This window comes from Augochlora pura, chromosome 7 (assembly GCF_028453695.1).
Source record: "Augochlora pura isolate Apur16 chromosome 7, APUR_v2.2.1, whole genome shotgun sequence".
NCBI classification, from domain to species: Eukaryota; Metazoa; Arthropoda; class Insecta; order Hymenoptera; family Halictidae; genus Augochlora; species Augochlora pura.
Genome location: NC_135778.1, coordinates 26,106,875 through 26,122,313, shown reverse-complemented (window position 1 = coordinate 26,122,313; position 15,439 = coordinate 26,106,875). Strand labels below are relative to the sequence as shown.

At 35.5% G+C, this 15,439-nt stretch overlaps 1 protein-coding gene across 2 annotated transcripts in view; it reads right to left on the bottom strand.

Moving 5' to 3' along the window:
- Positions 1-3,942: 3,942 nt before the first annotated feature.
- Positions 3,943-15,439, bottom strand: part of LOC144472644 (protein cortex) — a 51,235-nt gene continuing 39,738 nt past the window's right edge. Inside the window, exons 2-8 of one of the 2 annotated variants that reach the window (XM_078185929.1) lie at positions 11,594-11,806; positions 9,327-9,582; positions 8,162-8,320; positions 6,911-7,073; positions 6,240-6,447; positions 4,747-5,062; positions 3,943-4,136 (exon numbers count right to left, since the gene is read on the bottom strand). In XM_078185929.1, the coding sequence (XP_078042055.1) occupies positions 3,985-4,136; positions 4,747-5,062; positions 6,240-6,447; positions 6,911-7,073; positions 8,162-8,320; positions 9,327-9,582; positions 11,594-11,806 (1,467 nt within the window). In that variant the 3' untranslated portion in view covers positions 3,943-3,984. The remainder of the gene's footprint in view (positions 4,137-4,746; positions 5,063-6,239; positions 6,448-6,910; positions 7,074-8,161; positions 8,321-9,326; positions 9,583-11,593; positions 11,807-15,439) is intronic. The other variant, XM_078185930.1, reaches the window with a different exon arrangement.

Below are 15,439 nucleotides of genomic sequence, written 5' to 3'. Positions count from 1 at the left end.
CTGAACGCATCCGTAACTCTCCATCGAACAAATAAATTAATTGTTTATTTTTAGTTCGATTATTATCTTTACTGCACTGCTACACGTCGGATAACGTCATATCGAGTTTTAATAATTATAATTATTTGCAAATTGCCATCACACTGGCTAGAGATCATAGGTTACGAAATTAAATTGTATAATTGATTTTATTAAATGTATGAAAAAAAGTATTATGCTCCTTCGCTTTGTAGACAGAACATTTCGGTAGACCAAATACTGTACCCCCTTAAAAATTCGTTGCTCGATAGATATTTTTGAAAGTTGCTTGAGTTGCGCAAGATGCGTGGACCACCCTGTATCTGCATCCCTCTCGTGCTCCACGTAAGAACACGTTTTCCTGGTGTGTAATGTGTGGTGGCACCGAGTTGGTTCTCCGCACCCTTAATCGATAGCGGAAGCGGTCGGATTAACGACCGCGCGATGCCGTGTGGCTTTGTCGACCGGCAATCATCGGTCGTTGTTCCGTCGACGGGACCGGATCGCAAATCCGAACGATCAGTCTCGCCAACGAGCACTGTCTCGTTGGTTGGAATCGTCTTATCTCTTTGGTGGCTCACGGCGAAACAGAAACGACAAAAGACAGCCGTTTCCCGCGCGAAGAGTGCGTGTCACGCGAGTACGTACGTTTCTTAGTTACAGAACGTTAATTGGCCGGCTGGATGCTGTGTTTATGGTGTAGCAGCCGTCGTAAAACGGTTGCTGATTATTATTAGATATGATCACGCTTAGATTCGACGATATCGCGGTCACGCGCTCGGCTCGAATGAAATTTATTACTGCCACTGCACCACGGGAGATTCCAACGAGACTCCGCCAAGTTATTTATCTTTTTGCTCCGATGCGCGACCAGGAGTGGGGAGACCGCAGTGACATCTACTGCGCCGTCTTGAAAAATTACGTCACTTTCCGATCGTATGTCTCGTGATTTGTGATCCTGATTTGAAATTACGAACGATTAGACGGACAATCAATATTATTTACTACGTATGTTGAATATATTTTATTTACGTAAGTTAATTAATCGGTATGTAAGGAGATTATTTCCTGCATAAATAAATTATTCTCTAAATAAGTAAATTATTCACCAAATAAGCAAGTTATTCAATAAATAAGTAAATTATACAATAAATAAGTAAATTATTCACTAAATAAGTTTACTATTCTCTAAATAACTAAATGATTTACTCTTTTATAAGAAGATATTTCCAAAGTGTTAAATAAAAACTGTGCCTGATAAAACAATATTTTTTTTGTAAAAAAGTGTTGCTTGTAGCTCTAATATTAAGACGCCGGTTATATCCGGCAATCGTATCGAAAGGGTTAAATCACGCGTCTACGAAATGTTCACGGTCGCAATAGAAATGGCGCAACCTGTACATTTTTGTATAACAATAATATCCTTGGCGCTGAAACAATATCAATCGCAGCGAGGGAATCCCCGGATGTCTGCCGCTGCTTGGCAGAGCCGCGACGACGTCAGCATTCGAATATTGCCGCCAGTAGTTCCATCGAGTGTGGACCCGGCATAACAAGCCCAGTCCTGCGGTTTTTCATCGAGCGGGGGCCCCCACGTTATTAGCGGCAAGCCGTGGCATTAGCGTCCGCCGTAATACCATATCTGTTCTACTTATTTTATGTTCCGTCGAAGGTAGAGCATTTGAGAGACGAGGACGGTAATTTGAGACCATTAAACGCGTCCACGCGGAATCTGTTTAATCCGGACGAAATCTTGATATCTCGATAACCGGTGCCGTGCGACGGGTGACTTCTACCGCGGAACATACGTCACGGAGAAACCAGATATTATAAATTCGTTTAACGAGTCACCGTTTGCCGTTTCTCGTTCCACGAGTGTCGTCGACGAAGTCGCCGAGAATGCTGCCGCGTCGTCCACTAATATTTCATCAAGTCCCTTAAGAGCAACGAGCTTGTCTGTATTAACACGTTCCCTGCCACTGTCAAACCAGTACGGCGGGCATGAGTCGACCGATTTTTCTCGCTACGACTAGTTTCTCCCGAGGCGCGTTTCATTCGCTTACAAGCGAAACCACGATCTTCGGAGTAAAATTAGTAGACGTGACGTAGAAAAATCGAGAAGCGTCGATATATATCTGATTAAAAATCCTTGGTCTAATTGCAGCGTTACATTTCAGCTCGAAAGGTACATCCCGTTGATAAATAATGTGATTGTTATTAGTCTTTGTTTGTCGCAAGTTGATAAAATGAACATTACTATTACTACTAAAACGAATCAATAAAAAATTACATTTTTCATTATTATCACTAAAACAAATCAGTAAATAACGAGATATTTTAGTTAGAATTCTTATTGACTCGACTTCTATGTATAGCGCAAAATTATATGCATATCTAAAATTTGTTCGCTTAAACCGTTTATTAGGCGTCAAAATTATTTTAGCGTCATGTCAGGATTATAATATGATAAAGTCAAGATTAATATTTCTTTTGATTGAAGAACATATAAAATCAAAAATATACAGGGTATCTCGCTTCTATTTTATGACCGAAATTTAGTCAAAGGAAACCATTATAATAACAAAGTTACATTTTTGGAGATTTCAAGATCATCGAGTCCTTTTTTACTTGAAAATCTTTCAATTTGTTTATAGATTCCAAACTTGTCTTAACGCGCGATCAATGATTCTCTCTCTCTCTCTCTCTCTCTCTCTCTCTGCACGCAACCATGGAAACGAAGACGGTCGCATTTCAAGTTTCGCGCCAAAAGTTTCTTCGAGGTACACCGAAGCGATCATAATAGGATTTCGTATAGCTACGCGAACAGTTTAACTGGAGTCGCGATAATCCCGTGCAGCATCTTAGCCGAAGGGCGATACGGAACGATAATTACGTTATTTGATCAGAGTGCTCGCCAGTAAATACCGCCTACCATCGCGTTACCCCGCGTAATTAGCAATAGCCCAAGGTGGCGAAACGTGAAAATCTCTCGGATGATGGTCGATCTAGTCGTTAATAGTCACAGCTGACGGTGAACGAGCTTATCTTCCTGCCGATCGATAAACCTGTTGCGAAGGCGACCCAGGAAATTTTCAATTGGCCACGATTTTATCATAATTGTCCTTAATCAGCGCCGTCGTTTCACGAACACCGTGGCCGCCATTTTGGTGTACGCACTAGGTCGGATCATGGGAGATCGCGCGAAACTGGACAAGATAGTGTACACGTTTTAGCACGATTATATCGTTTTATATTCTGCCGATAGTTTTACATTTCTCGAACTTCATAAGTTTCGTTGTTTTACAATTTCTTAATTACCGGAATTTGTTCATGCATTTTTAAGTAACATTTACAATAATCAGTGGTTGTATAATTTTGTAACAATGCGTTTAATAAGAGCTTTTTACATCACAAGCTGTTTGTTAATAATTTTCATTGATAATGATATTATATATTAATAAATAAAATATCTATTAATAGTGCACGCTTGTAGCGATTATATATTATTGACTGATATTATAAATATTAATGTACGTATACTACTATAATTTGATAACATATCTGAAAAACTAATAAAAATTAAATATAACAATAATTAAATATGATTAAAAAATAAACTATGTAAAACAGTTTAATCTCTATCTTAATCTTCCCTTGTGTACATAAAATATAACCTTCTCTTTTGTTATCGCTACTACTATTATTGTCTTTTGTTTTTATATTATACCAATAATAGATATTTATCACATATAAATATTAATGTACATATACTACTATAAATTGATAACGTATCTTGAAAGCTAACAATAATTAAATATGATTAAAAAGTAAATATTAATGTACATATACTACTATAAATTGATAACAAATCTTAAAAGCTAATAACAATTAAATATAATAATAATTATCATCATTTTTCCTGGTATAGACAAAATATAATCTCCTCATCTGTTAATTGTAAATAGACTATCGTATAAAACAGTGTATGTTGCTCAATCCCCTGTGACTCGTATGCCTTTTCTTGTACTTCGGCTCCAGTTTCTTTTTGCAGCTCTCGCGATACTGGAATTCGTCGCCAAAGAAATTCCACGCAGATAAGCACTCCTCATTGTAGACAGCTGAAATGATTAATCATGCACTAGAGTACGGAATAGAAAAAGAAAACAATTTATTATAGCAAACTATTCAAATTAATAATAAAGCAAAGTATTGATAAAAAATAATAAATTTGAGCGTTAAATAAAACGGTTTATAATCAAAATGTGTACTAGAAATTATCTGTAGAGAAATAATCAAATTAACAATGCACAAATGCACAAACCTCGCAATTATTCATTTGATTAAAGTAATACAATATTTACAAAATTTGCAATCGATCGTTTTCTTACTCTTTTACAATTATCAATTTTATTAAATCGACACTTCAATTGATCTCTTTTTGAGAATTCGTGATCACCAATCTTCCATATTAAGAACTATTTGCTAACTGTTTCTAACTATTATTATATCACCATAATTCCAAGCCTTGAAACAACGGTAAAACAATTTAAGCCACAGGATATTTTCTAGACCAAAGTGTACAGTGCCACGTGACCTAACCCCACTCCTGCGATTTGAAATCTAGCTTAATTATCTGGCCAGCATGGCCGTCGTCATGCAACGTTCCCTAGCACTGATTTGCGAAGCAAACGAGCTATTATAAGATAAGGATGAATAATTTCCACACACCTATTTGCGTGTGATCAGCATTCCACAGGATGGAACTGACCTTCAATTCCTTGTTCACTGGGACGACGTCAACGATGCGATCGATACTCGCGAAAATTGGCACGACACTGTACTCGCCAGACTCGTCGAATTGTGTCCAGTGCACAACCAACTCTCCGCTGTGTTTGTTCCAGGCCAAGCTGTCCACGGATCCGAAGAAGTCGACAGAACGATGGCTTACCATGTTCGAGGTCACGTCAAATAATGATATCGAAGCGTCGGACATGCCGCCGCCTACGCACAGTAAACTGCCGTGGTAGGGGTGCCATTCCACTGCCTGAAATTAATATAAATGACAACAGATGTACAGGATGTTTCAAAATAATATGCCAGGAACACCTCAGCGAGATTCCACACCTTTGGATCAGTAGAAATCTCTCTCGATATGATATATTTAAAAAAAAAAATATATAAATATGTATATATAAAAATATATATAATATATATAATATATCCTACATGGAAAACTATGTAAAAAATTTAGAATAACATTTTTTCATTTAAGACTTCGTTCATCGAGAAAAATGTAAGTGATAAAATATTACCATGAAATGGGAATCAAGTGGCGTGTCTGACTATGACAAACCAATTCTACTTCTCGCTATACTACAAGCCCTCGCGACCTTCCGCATCTTCCAACAGTTTTATCAAAAACAAAAGATTAAATAAAAAACTGTTACTCTTTCGTTTCAACTTATGTTTGTGTATATAATCATCCCTTGGCCGGTTGCTATCTTCATGTCTGTTGCGTATTTTGACATCGTTTTTTTTTTATGTAAAGACTTGATTCGAGACTCATGACTTCTGCGAGACTCTTGTCCCTTTCGAAACTAACGTCGCAATGAGAAAACAATTTCACTATTTGGCCTCGATTATTAAGAATAAGGACTATCTTGCAGAATACTTCTTTTATCCGATATTCAACGAACCTGAGGTGTCAAATTACGCTGTCACCACACATACTTTTTCGTAACACGTGGACTCGCTATTTTCAACTCGTTTAACACTATCTTTATCGGTATTTTGTATTAGACAATTTACCGAATTAATTTTGTGATAATTATAGCTTATAGTTTAACGCTATTTTTATCGATATATTGTATTATACAATTTACTGAATTCATTTTGTGAAGATTGCATCAAAAGTAAAGAAGTAATTAAGTAGAAAGCACATAATACATGAGATCATTGTTATAAGAAATGCTTGAAAAATGTCTTTCATTCATTTGGATGAAAATATTGACGAACAGATATTATTGAAAGGTGTTCCTTGACATCTTTGGTAAAAATAGTGTTCAATAATAAAAGAAAAAATTAAATATGCATGCAATATCTGTCTTTTAAAATTGATACAGACATCTTTCTACTTTGTATACATCTAATCATACACAAATTCCATCGAAATGATAACACGAACTCTATCCAATTTCACGCATACACATTATAGAACTTACACCAGCCACATATCGGTACGCAATATCAAGAGCGGGACGCAGAGATGGCCACCTAAAGATGCGTATATTCCTATCCATCGAGGACGAGACTATGTAATAAGAATTCATCGACATAGCAATCGCCAATACTACTTCGCTATGCGCCACTACTGAATTAACCACGTCACCCGTTTCTGCACAGTAGACAATTATCAACTGTACGCAGCCCCTGTGAACATTTGCGCATCATTAATTTCTGCTATAACAATTGCTAACAAGAAATTACGTTTCTAAATTAAAAGTAATCGTTTGCAATTTATATTAAAAAATTCTTAAACTAGAATTTAATTTAATTTTTGAAACGTAGGTCGGAGATCTCCGGTAATTGTCATAATAGATGTCCTCCTCGCTTGCACCGCGAACACGCGAATCATAGGAATAGAATGGACATCTATTATGACCGCCGACACATCTTTTAACAAAAATAAAATTAAGTTAATATTAAGTTTTATAAGTATAAATGCATAACGATTCACACTAAGTATTCTGTAGAATTTACGCGTGTGTGATAACCATACATATAGGTCAAAGGCGATAAAATAAATTAAGCTTACTGTTATATTGAAATGATTAATAATTCTTGAATAATCCTTTGAACTATATTAATTTGGCACTGATAAATGGATGCTTACACAAGGATGTATTTGTCATCGTGAGACCAGCACACGCATCGCGCGTAACAAGATCGATCAGTGCCGACTGGTCTGGTACACGTGGTAGACCAGATGTTTTTCCCTAATTCAATGTTGTATAACTTTATTGAACCCAAGAATGTGCAAATGATTATATGGTCACCTGCGTAAACAGTTTGATAAGAACATGTTATGTGTGTTGCATATACATTAATAATGACGGTTGATGTATATATCATTAAATAAAACATCTATTAATATAATTAATATTAATGTCATTAATAAATGTAATGTTAATATACACATACTATTAATAATAATGGCTTACATATGCCATATTAATAACTATAATGTTAATGTACAAATGTTATTAATATTTATTTTAATATACATATACTATTAATAGTCGAGGTATGTTATCACATCTATTAATATAATTAATACTGTTGCTATTAATAACTGTAATATATACTACTAATATAAATATATACTACTATTTGCAATTGTGATATTAATATACATACATTAGTAATAGCTATAATGTTAATATACAAATATTATTAACATTTATTTGTAATCCACATATAAAAAACATAGTTACAATAGCAATATGTAATTTAGCATACACTACTAATTCTTGCTATTAAGATATATTATCCATATATAATATTGATTTTTACTGTTACGATATATAATGAATGAATGAGTATTAACACCATAACGTTCGGTGACTCCACGTTGGTACCATGCGAAAACTATCGGGCAAGTGCCGGTGACTCCACGCTGGTGTCATGCAAAAATTAAACAAAAGTTAATATTGCGTGTTCTGTTTAATTAACAGTAAATTACAGACGTAGCAACTTTGCGTTTTCATAAAAACCCGCGCCCTTCGACAATGGCAAACGAAAAAGAAGACACAATTATACGTGATGAGTGTGTGGGCATCTTGTCCACAAGAAATTAAATTATGTACGTCGGTTCCATCGGCGCGACACGAAAAAATCTAGATTAGACGTGCGGACGGCACGGTGTTAATTAACAATAATCGTAGACATTTCATTTTACCGTGGAATGTTCTGAAAAAGTCAGTTTTGAAATAATTTTCTAATTTTGAAAATATGATGGTGTGCTGTGCTTTCAATAGCAGAAAACTACAATAATTGTTTTCACGAATGAAAACATTGATATTCAGAAGTTCAGATTATATTAGATTTTAACTCTAGCTGACGCGATCAATGTACCGGCTCTGACCTGCATTGTTCCATTTCAATATGCAAACTCTCGCCGCGTTCACGTCGTTTAAATGTGTACAAAGCTGTGGTTGGTATGCTTCGAAAATTGACACTTTGTCTTGGATCGCTTCGCTGATCATGTTCTTCGAGCTCCAGTCGATTAGTTTCCGACTGTATCCTGAGACAAACGACAGCAATTTGTTATTAATATGTGCTTCATGATAACATCATTTATATAAATACAATATCGTGTATTTAAATTTATGACATTAATTTAAACTTTCATTTAAGACACATTTGATTGATCTAAATTTACTTAGCTTCTACTAAGCTTATAATTTTTTAATTCGTAGTTAAAATTCATTTGAGTGATTCTGTTATGTTTAATTTATTTTTTACTGAATCTACGTTTAAAATTTGGTGGGTACATTTTCATTTAAGTTTCGTATTATTTTAAGTACATAACAATTTTCATACAGTCGTATGCTCTTTTTGCAGTCGGTTAAGCACTATGGTGTTAAGAATAAGTTTACATTGTTAGAAGCAATTTAAGACTATTTAAGGCAATCGAAAACAATTTGAAATCGCAACAATCGTTTGAAACGAATAACTACTTAAACTTGTGACTATAATTTACGAGGAACATATAGATAAATTTTATGCAATTTACATATTTATATAATGTTAAAGGAATATAACAAGACCATAATTTTCTGCTTCGTAGTTTTCGAGTTGAAAATATTTATACGAAATAACAAAGAATTTTGCAGTAACTCACATCAGATAGGAAATAATTTATCAGTATACCTTTTTAAATATGTAGAATAATTTTCTAATTACTCAAATTAAATTGAAAATAATGTGTTATCTATTTTTGATTGACATGTAAGATGATTTTCTATTATTTGCTTCAAATGTACAATAACTTTTTAAATGCCCATATATTTAATTCATAATAATTTCCTAATATATTTTTTATTAATAATAAGTTATCAATTACTCAAATAAAATTCAGAATAATTTCCTAATATACTTTTTATTAATACGTATAGCAAGTTATTAATTACTCAAATAAAATTGTAAGTTGTTCTCTAATTATCTAGATGAGGTTAAAGGGTATTTTGTCATGATTAATGACCAATGGAACAGTTTCAAGGAAACATTAGTTATTCAAACTGAATTACGTGTGCGTTTATGGATATCAGGCATATCAACTATGAATCCCGCGTTGGAAATCAAAGGCTTGTTCCGAGGCTTCGATTTCCACATTCCATCTGCGGCGTATTGCTTGTTCCACATCTCTCCAGGCTGCGTCGCTGATATCCCACATAATCGGTTTTGGCGCAGTACTTCCTTCTGCCCTAATCCTTTGACCACGTTCTCCTTCACCATTGCTTCACGCATGCGGTCCTGCCGCCATTTTACGTTCACCGTATTTATCTGCATCATTTGTCGCAATGAAAACATAATATTATTAATCACATTCTCAATATTCCAATTCTTGTCTCCTGTTTATCATACAAAAAAAAATGTTTCGTACGAAGGTTAATCAATTTTAGGTCATTTACAGATTGCAATATAAGAAATTAGAAAAAATGTTTGCTCCGAAAAATCCAGATAAACATTACTTTAAATTGCATGTTGTATTTATTATTTTATATTATTATACCTCTCGACAACAAGACCTATTATACCATAGTCTTTGAATAACCTTAACACTTTATCGACTGGTCATCCGGTCGTAAAAATGTTCGTTTCTATTTTGATTTTATCTATCTTATCATAGGAAGGGGAGAAAGTTGATTTATAGGCTAGCGATCGATAAAGTGTTAACATTAAATAAAGCCTTGAGCTCCGAAAAAATTTAATTTTCAATAAAACATCAGAACTCAGAAGGGTGTTCTGCTTTAACCAACATAATTGTCATATAATTTACACGAAACAATTCTGGAAATTTTTGAAAAAATACAATCATATAATTGTAATAAAATTACAATGATTCACGTCTGTTCAAACAGTTTGTTTAACTCGACGCTTTCCATTTCCCTAATGTAATCATCATTCTTCGCCGCATGTTACCGATCGGGCCCTTGACATTGGAATAACTTTAACACGACTATAAATTCCGAAGTTGTTCGAACATTTCGATAGTAAGTTCGATTCCCAAAAAGAAGCTGCCGAGAACTGGACAAGTTACAGTTTCCCTACTGAAGATGTTGAAGTCAGTTATCGAAGTTTTACCATTCCCCCGCAAGACATGATTTTTAATTGCTGCTAACATCGCGGGTACTTGAACAGTAGTTCCAACAACACACACGCACGAGGCCCTGGTATCGAATTATCATAAAGGCCGTCCGGATGTGGGCGCGAGGTATCTTGTTCGTGTTTATCGATGAAGGCATGTAATCTTCGATAATCGATAGAGATAAGATCGAAATCGCAGCGGTGAAGTGGCTCACTACGCAGAAATTACTGTTGTTAGGCGTCCAGGAAATCGATCGTGTTTCACAGGAAGAAAGAATTTCCTCGTTCCGCGCCCCTAACATGCCGTCGATCTATCATTCGCGACCTGCACTGATTTCTGACAGGCAATCACGCGAAGAAAATATATTCCATCCTTTAAACGCGACGGTTCGCTCAAAATGATACTGCGCGCCGGGGAAAAAAAAGTAATGTAAACATTAAAACAAGACAGCAGGTTATCGGCAACCAAGTAGCACCGTGGCGAAATACTAAAGCAGAAAGTGATAAAACGGGAGTGATAAAGTAGCAAAGTAGTAAAGAAATCAAATGGCAGTGTAATCAAACGTCAAGGTAGCAATGTAATAAATTAGCAGAATAGAATATTATTATAGTAGTGACGTGGGTGAGATATGAGTGGAGCAAAGTAACAAAGTGGCAAAGTAGCGAAGTAATGGGACGGTAAAATAAAAAATAACAAGTGAAAATGAGTGAAGCTAGGTATAGAAAATGTAAAGTGGAGAATAATAAACAGCACAATTGCAAAGTAACAAAGTAGCAAATGAACAAAATTAGATAAGATAAAACATAGGAAGGATCATGGCATCGAAATAGCAAAATGGAGCAACAAAGCAGCGTGTACAAAGAACCGAAATAGCAAAATAACAAAGAAATAACAAAATACTAAGATAGTAAAAATAACAGCAACAATGTTCTTACATAAATTTCTTAAACTTTTCCACAGTTTTGCATTGCAGTGGTTGCATTTTTTCCAGAAATGCAAAATGAACATTTTTGATGAAATTTGCAATCAGGATTCAAATAAAATAAAACAATTGAATTAGCAATAAAATTGATTTAAGCAACTGATTTGTACGTGTATGAGTAACTTTTTTCAGAGAAAATAAAGGATATAAAAAATAAAAGAAACATTTGATTAAGTTGATTATTAAAGAATAAATGAAATTATTGGCGTAGAAATGAATTTTACCTGATTGAACAAATCGAGGTCATCGTCCGGGGAATGACTAGTTGTTTTCCTTGTCAGAAGATAATTTGCTGCATCTATGTTGTAGTTCTTCCTCGAAATTATGAATCTGTCTGCTGCGGAGGTCGGTTTCGTGAACGACACAGGAAACTTTTTGCCGCCATCAACAGGTCCTAACGTTGGCGATCGAGTGTTGATGATCGAATAATAACCGTCCTGAAATAGAAGCAATGAACATTCTTTTAATCGATTTGAATTTTTTAAATTTTCGAAAAACTTGCGATCTTGAGTACATTAGAATAACAGAAGAAAACACGTGTTATTTGTATAATTTGATAAGATAAATAATTTCTCGATTATATCATCAGTGGGGATTATTTTCAAACAATTTTTCCATTAATATTTCATTCAACTGAAAACATTTATTTGCTTGGACAAAGTCCCTTATATTTCATTTCAGTCGCATCAACATTGTCAATATCTTCATTTTCCACAATGCATTGAAATAACAAAATTCCCTCTACATGGACATTTTTCCATATTGTTACAACGATACTGTTACAATAAACAGTAAACATTGCATACATAAATTTCATTAAAATGCATCAATTCGATAAAATCAGTTAAAGACAGAATCATTTGTTGAGATTATTCTAATAAGTAATATGTAATAATATTTAACTAGCAACTAAAAGTAAACTGATTTCATATAAAATTAATTAAGCACCTAGCAGAGGCTAATTAATAGAAACAATATATCCGGAATAAATAAATGCTTCGGGATATTAATGACGAAACTAATGAAACAGTCGTAATAAATAAATAAACAAATGAGCGACAATCCGTTTGACTTAATTGCAGATCGAGTATTACAACGAAGAAGGAAACTCGTATTTATCGGCGTCGGAGCCGTTGACATGTGCTCGCTGACAGTCTAGTGTACACCGGGGGCCGATTTTTCGGCCTAGGTAGAACCGCCGTTCAGCAGAAGCGGAATCGGCTTGTCGGCGTCTTTGATATTCAGATCGGCGATTTCTGGTTTGCGTGCGCGGTTGCATCCGCGCCGGTTCAACACAACGCGTCGATGCACATGCAGCGCGTTTGACGTCCCGGAGCGAGGAGTACAACGCGCGGCCGGGGACCCGTTTTCTGCCATTAATTTGTTCCTCCGGTATATGCGCGCGACTGAATTATTCATAAATATTCAACGGCCGCTTTCTGTCAGCGGGATCAAAGCGACCTTGTCGCGGCCGGTGTATTCGAATTGTGGGAAAATCGAGGCCTTTGCGAACCTGCCCGGAGCACACGATCCGCGACAGTGCTACGACATGATACCGTCTACAGTGGTGACAATAATTGGACCGCTTGTTCTGAAAGTGATGTTAGTCCACTGATTTTTAAAAATGTCATATCATATCATTCATGATTAATTTGGTGTAAACTTCTTATCTATAACTAGTTAAGGTTGTAATTAATAAATCTTAAAAGGTTGCAATATAAATATTGTATATAATTATATATATATTATATTAGGGTGTCCCATAAGTTTCTTCATTTTATGCGAAATCAATAGACGATATTTGATGTTTAAGATTGATTTATTGTGTTATATATGAATTGTTCTATTACCTTCTTCCACTTCTCAGGTAACTTCTTATCTTTTCGAAACAGTTCAGACTTACAACAATATATCGAGTTGATTGCAATATTTGATTTGCAGAACTGATCGGTTCACCATGCGGAAAGAACTCGAGGTACACTACAACTTTCCAGTCCCACCAAATGCACGAAAGAACTTTTTTCGACGATTCAAGGACGATTTTCCTTCGACCAAGTGCGTTTACGATGCACATTTTCATATGAAATCCAACTCGAATTGGTTTAGAAGCCGAACTTCATATCAATTCACATATCCCATCTTTATTAAATGATTATAAAACATATTACCTTTAGGCGAAATTCAATTCTTTTCTCACGTACGTGTTTTTTGTGGCACTTTGCAAGTCTGTATTTAGACAGAACTAAATTTCAATGTTAGATAAATGAAAATCATGTTAATTTCAAAGTGTACTATCACTTCGTCCCACTCTATTTCCATAAAAATTTCTTTCTTTCATATAAAATTGTTTAGACTGGCGACGTTCAATTCTATATAAATTCTGTATATTCACAGTGCAATTTTGTAAATCTGTGTGAAAACAAAGCTTTAGTTGTAATATTAAATAAATAAAGATTACGTTGAAACGACAAATTGTTGCTGAAAAATAGTGCCCTTGAGAACGTTTTTAGAGCGAGGGAGCTTTTTGCAAATATCTCGAAAAGTGAAAGCAACCAACCTTAATAAAATATTTCAAGACCGTGAAAATCAGTGTGTAGAACAAAACTAGTGAAAAATTAACACGGTACATCCCATTCTTAACATAAATGCTACATTCTATAGTAGAATCGTCACGGAACTCTGGTAATTTTCTTCGTTAAGACAATAAGCATTAAAGAACACCATTAAATTCATCCATCGCCAATGAAATTGTTCGTAAAAAAATTCAGCCGTCCGACCGGCGCGCGTAACAATTCGCGCGGGGCGAAACGCGCGAGCCGTCGGTTATCTCGCGATCACGTGGCTCGACGGGACAACTCCCCGTTAAAATTATCCTACCGTGTAATTACCCGAAGCATTAATTGATCCCGCGCGGTTCTATAAACCTCTGGCGACACTTTGTAACGGCGTCGGCCGACCCAGTTGCCGTAAGAATGCCACCGTCTGGCGCGAGCCGCGGCAACAAAAAAAATGGCGACTCCGATTGTTGGAAGTATGAAAACATAAAATGTCGTCACGGTTCAGCTGGTGATATATCGCGCCCGCGGCCGCGTACGCGCCTCTAATAAGCGTTTAGCTGTTTCCCTTAGAGTTTTACGATACGATCGGCATAATTTGTCGCGCGCGCCGGCTGCGACCGTTACGATACCCGACAGCACTAATTCATTAGCAGCCGTTTCTTTCCAGGCCATTTTTCATAGCGCGGGCCGCGCTATGCGCGCGCGACCGATATCTGTATTACCGCGCGGTATCGTGAACCTGTTCCCGCCAATGCGCCGCACGCATCCGGTCAACGATTTTTTCACAAAAGTTCTTTCCCTTTGGCCTAAGCTGCGCGTAATTAATGACACCACCGACACTCCTGTCCGCACCATTCCAGATCTGAATTTCGATGGCAAGAGTGGTAGCGACGGCCGGCGAAACAGTGGCGTTCGATTATTTTTATCCGCAGTAGACGTCATTAATATTCGGGCACCTTTTAAGACGCAATAACTTCTTTAAAACTGGTCTGAGCAATTTGTATTTTTTTTTCTTTGGACGATAGAGCAGTAAGACTGGTAGTGAGATAGACTGGTAAGTATGCCGGTTAGTATGATGAGTGAATTACTTTATAACAATTTTTCTGCTGTTATTGTGTGGAGTTTATAGTAACTTCATAAGACAAAAAGTCGAGAAAGGCGATAAAATGATGAACATTGTTTTTTAAAATTCCCGTTATAATATAGATTCACATATACATATAATGTAGAATGCATAAATACAGATATAGCTTTCATATAACGGTTGAATAAGATAGAAATGTGTAATGATAAGATAGCAAAGTGAGTACTTAATATTATATACAAGTCAAAAAGAATTTTTCTAAATATTAAATTGCAAGAAACAATTAATTTATTAACGCAAAAATTTCTCGAGTTATTTCTTCTGAAAAAATTATTTCACATCTCTGATTCTATCAATTATTGTAACTACATGTTAAATGTAAAAATAGAAAAGAGAATGCTCGATCGTACTTCTAATTATCGGAAATG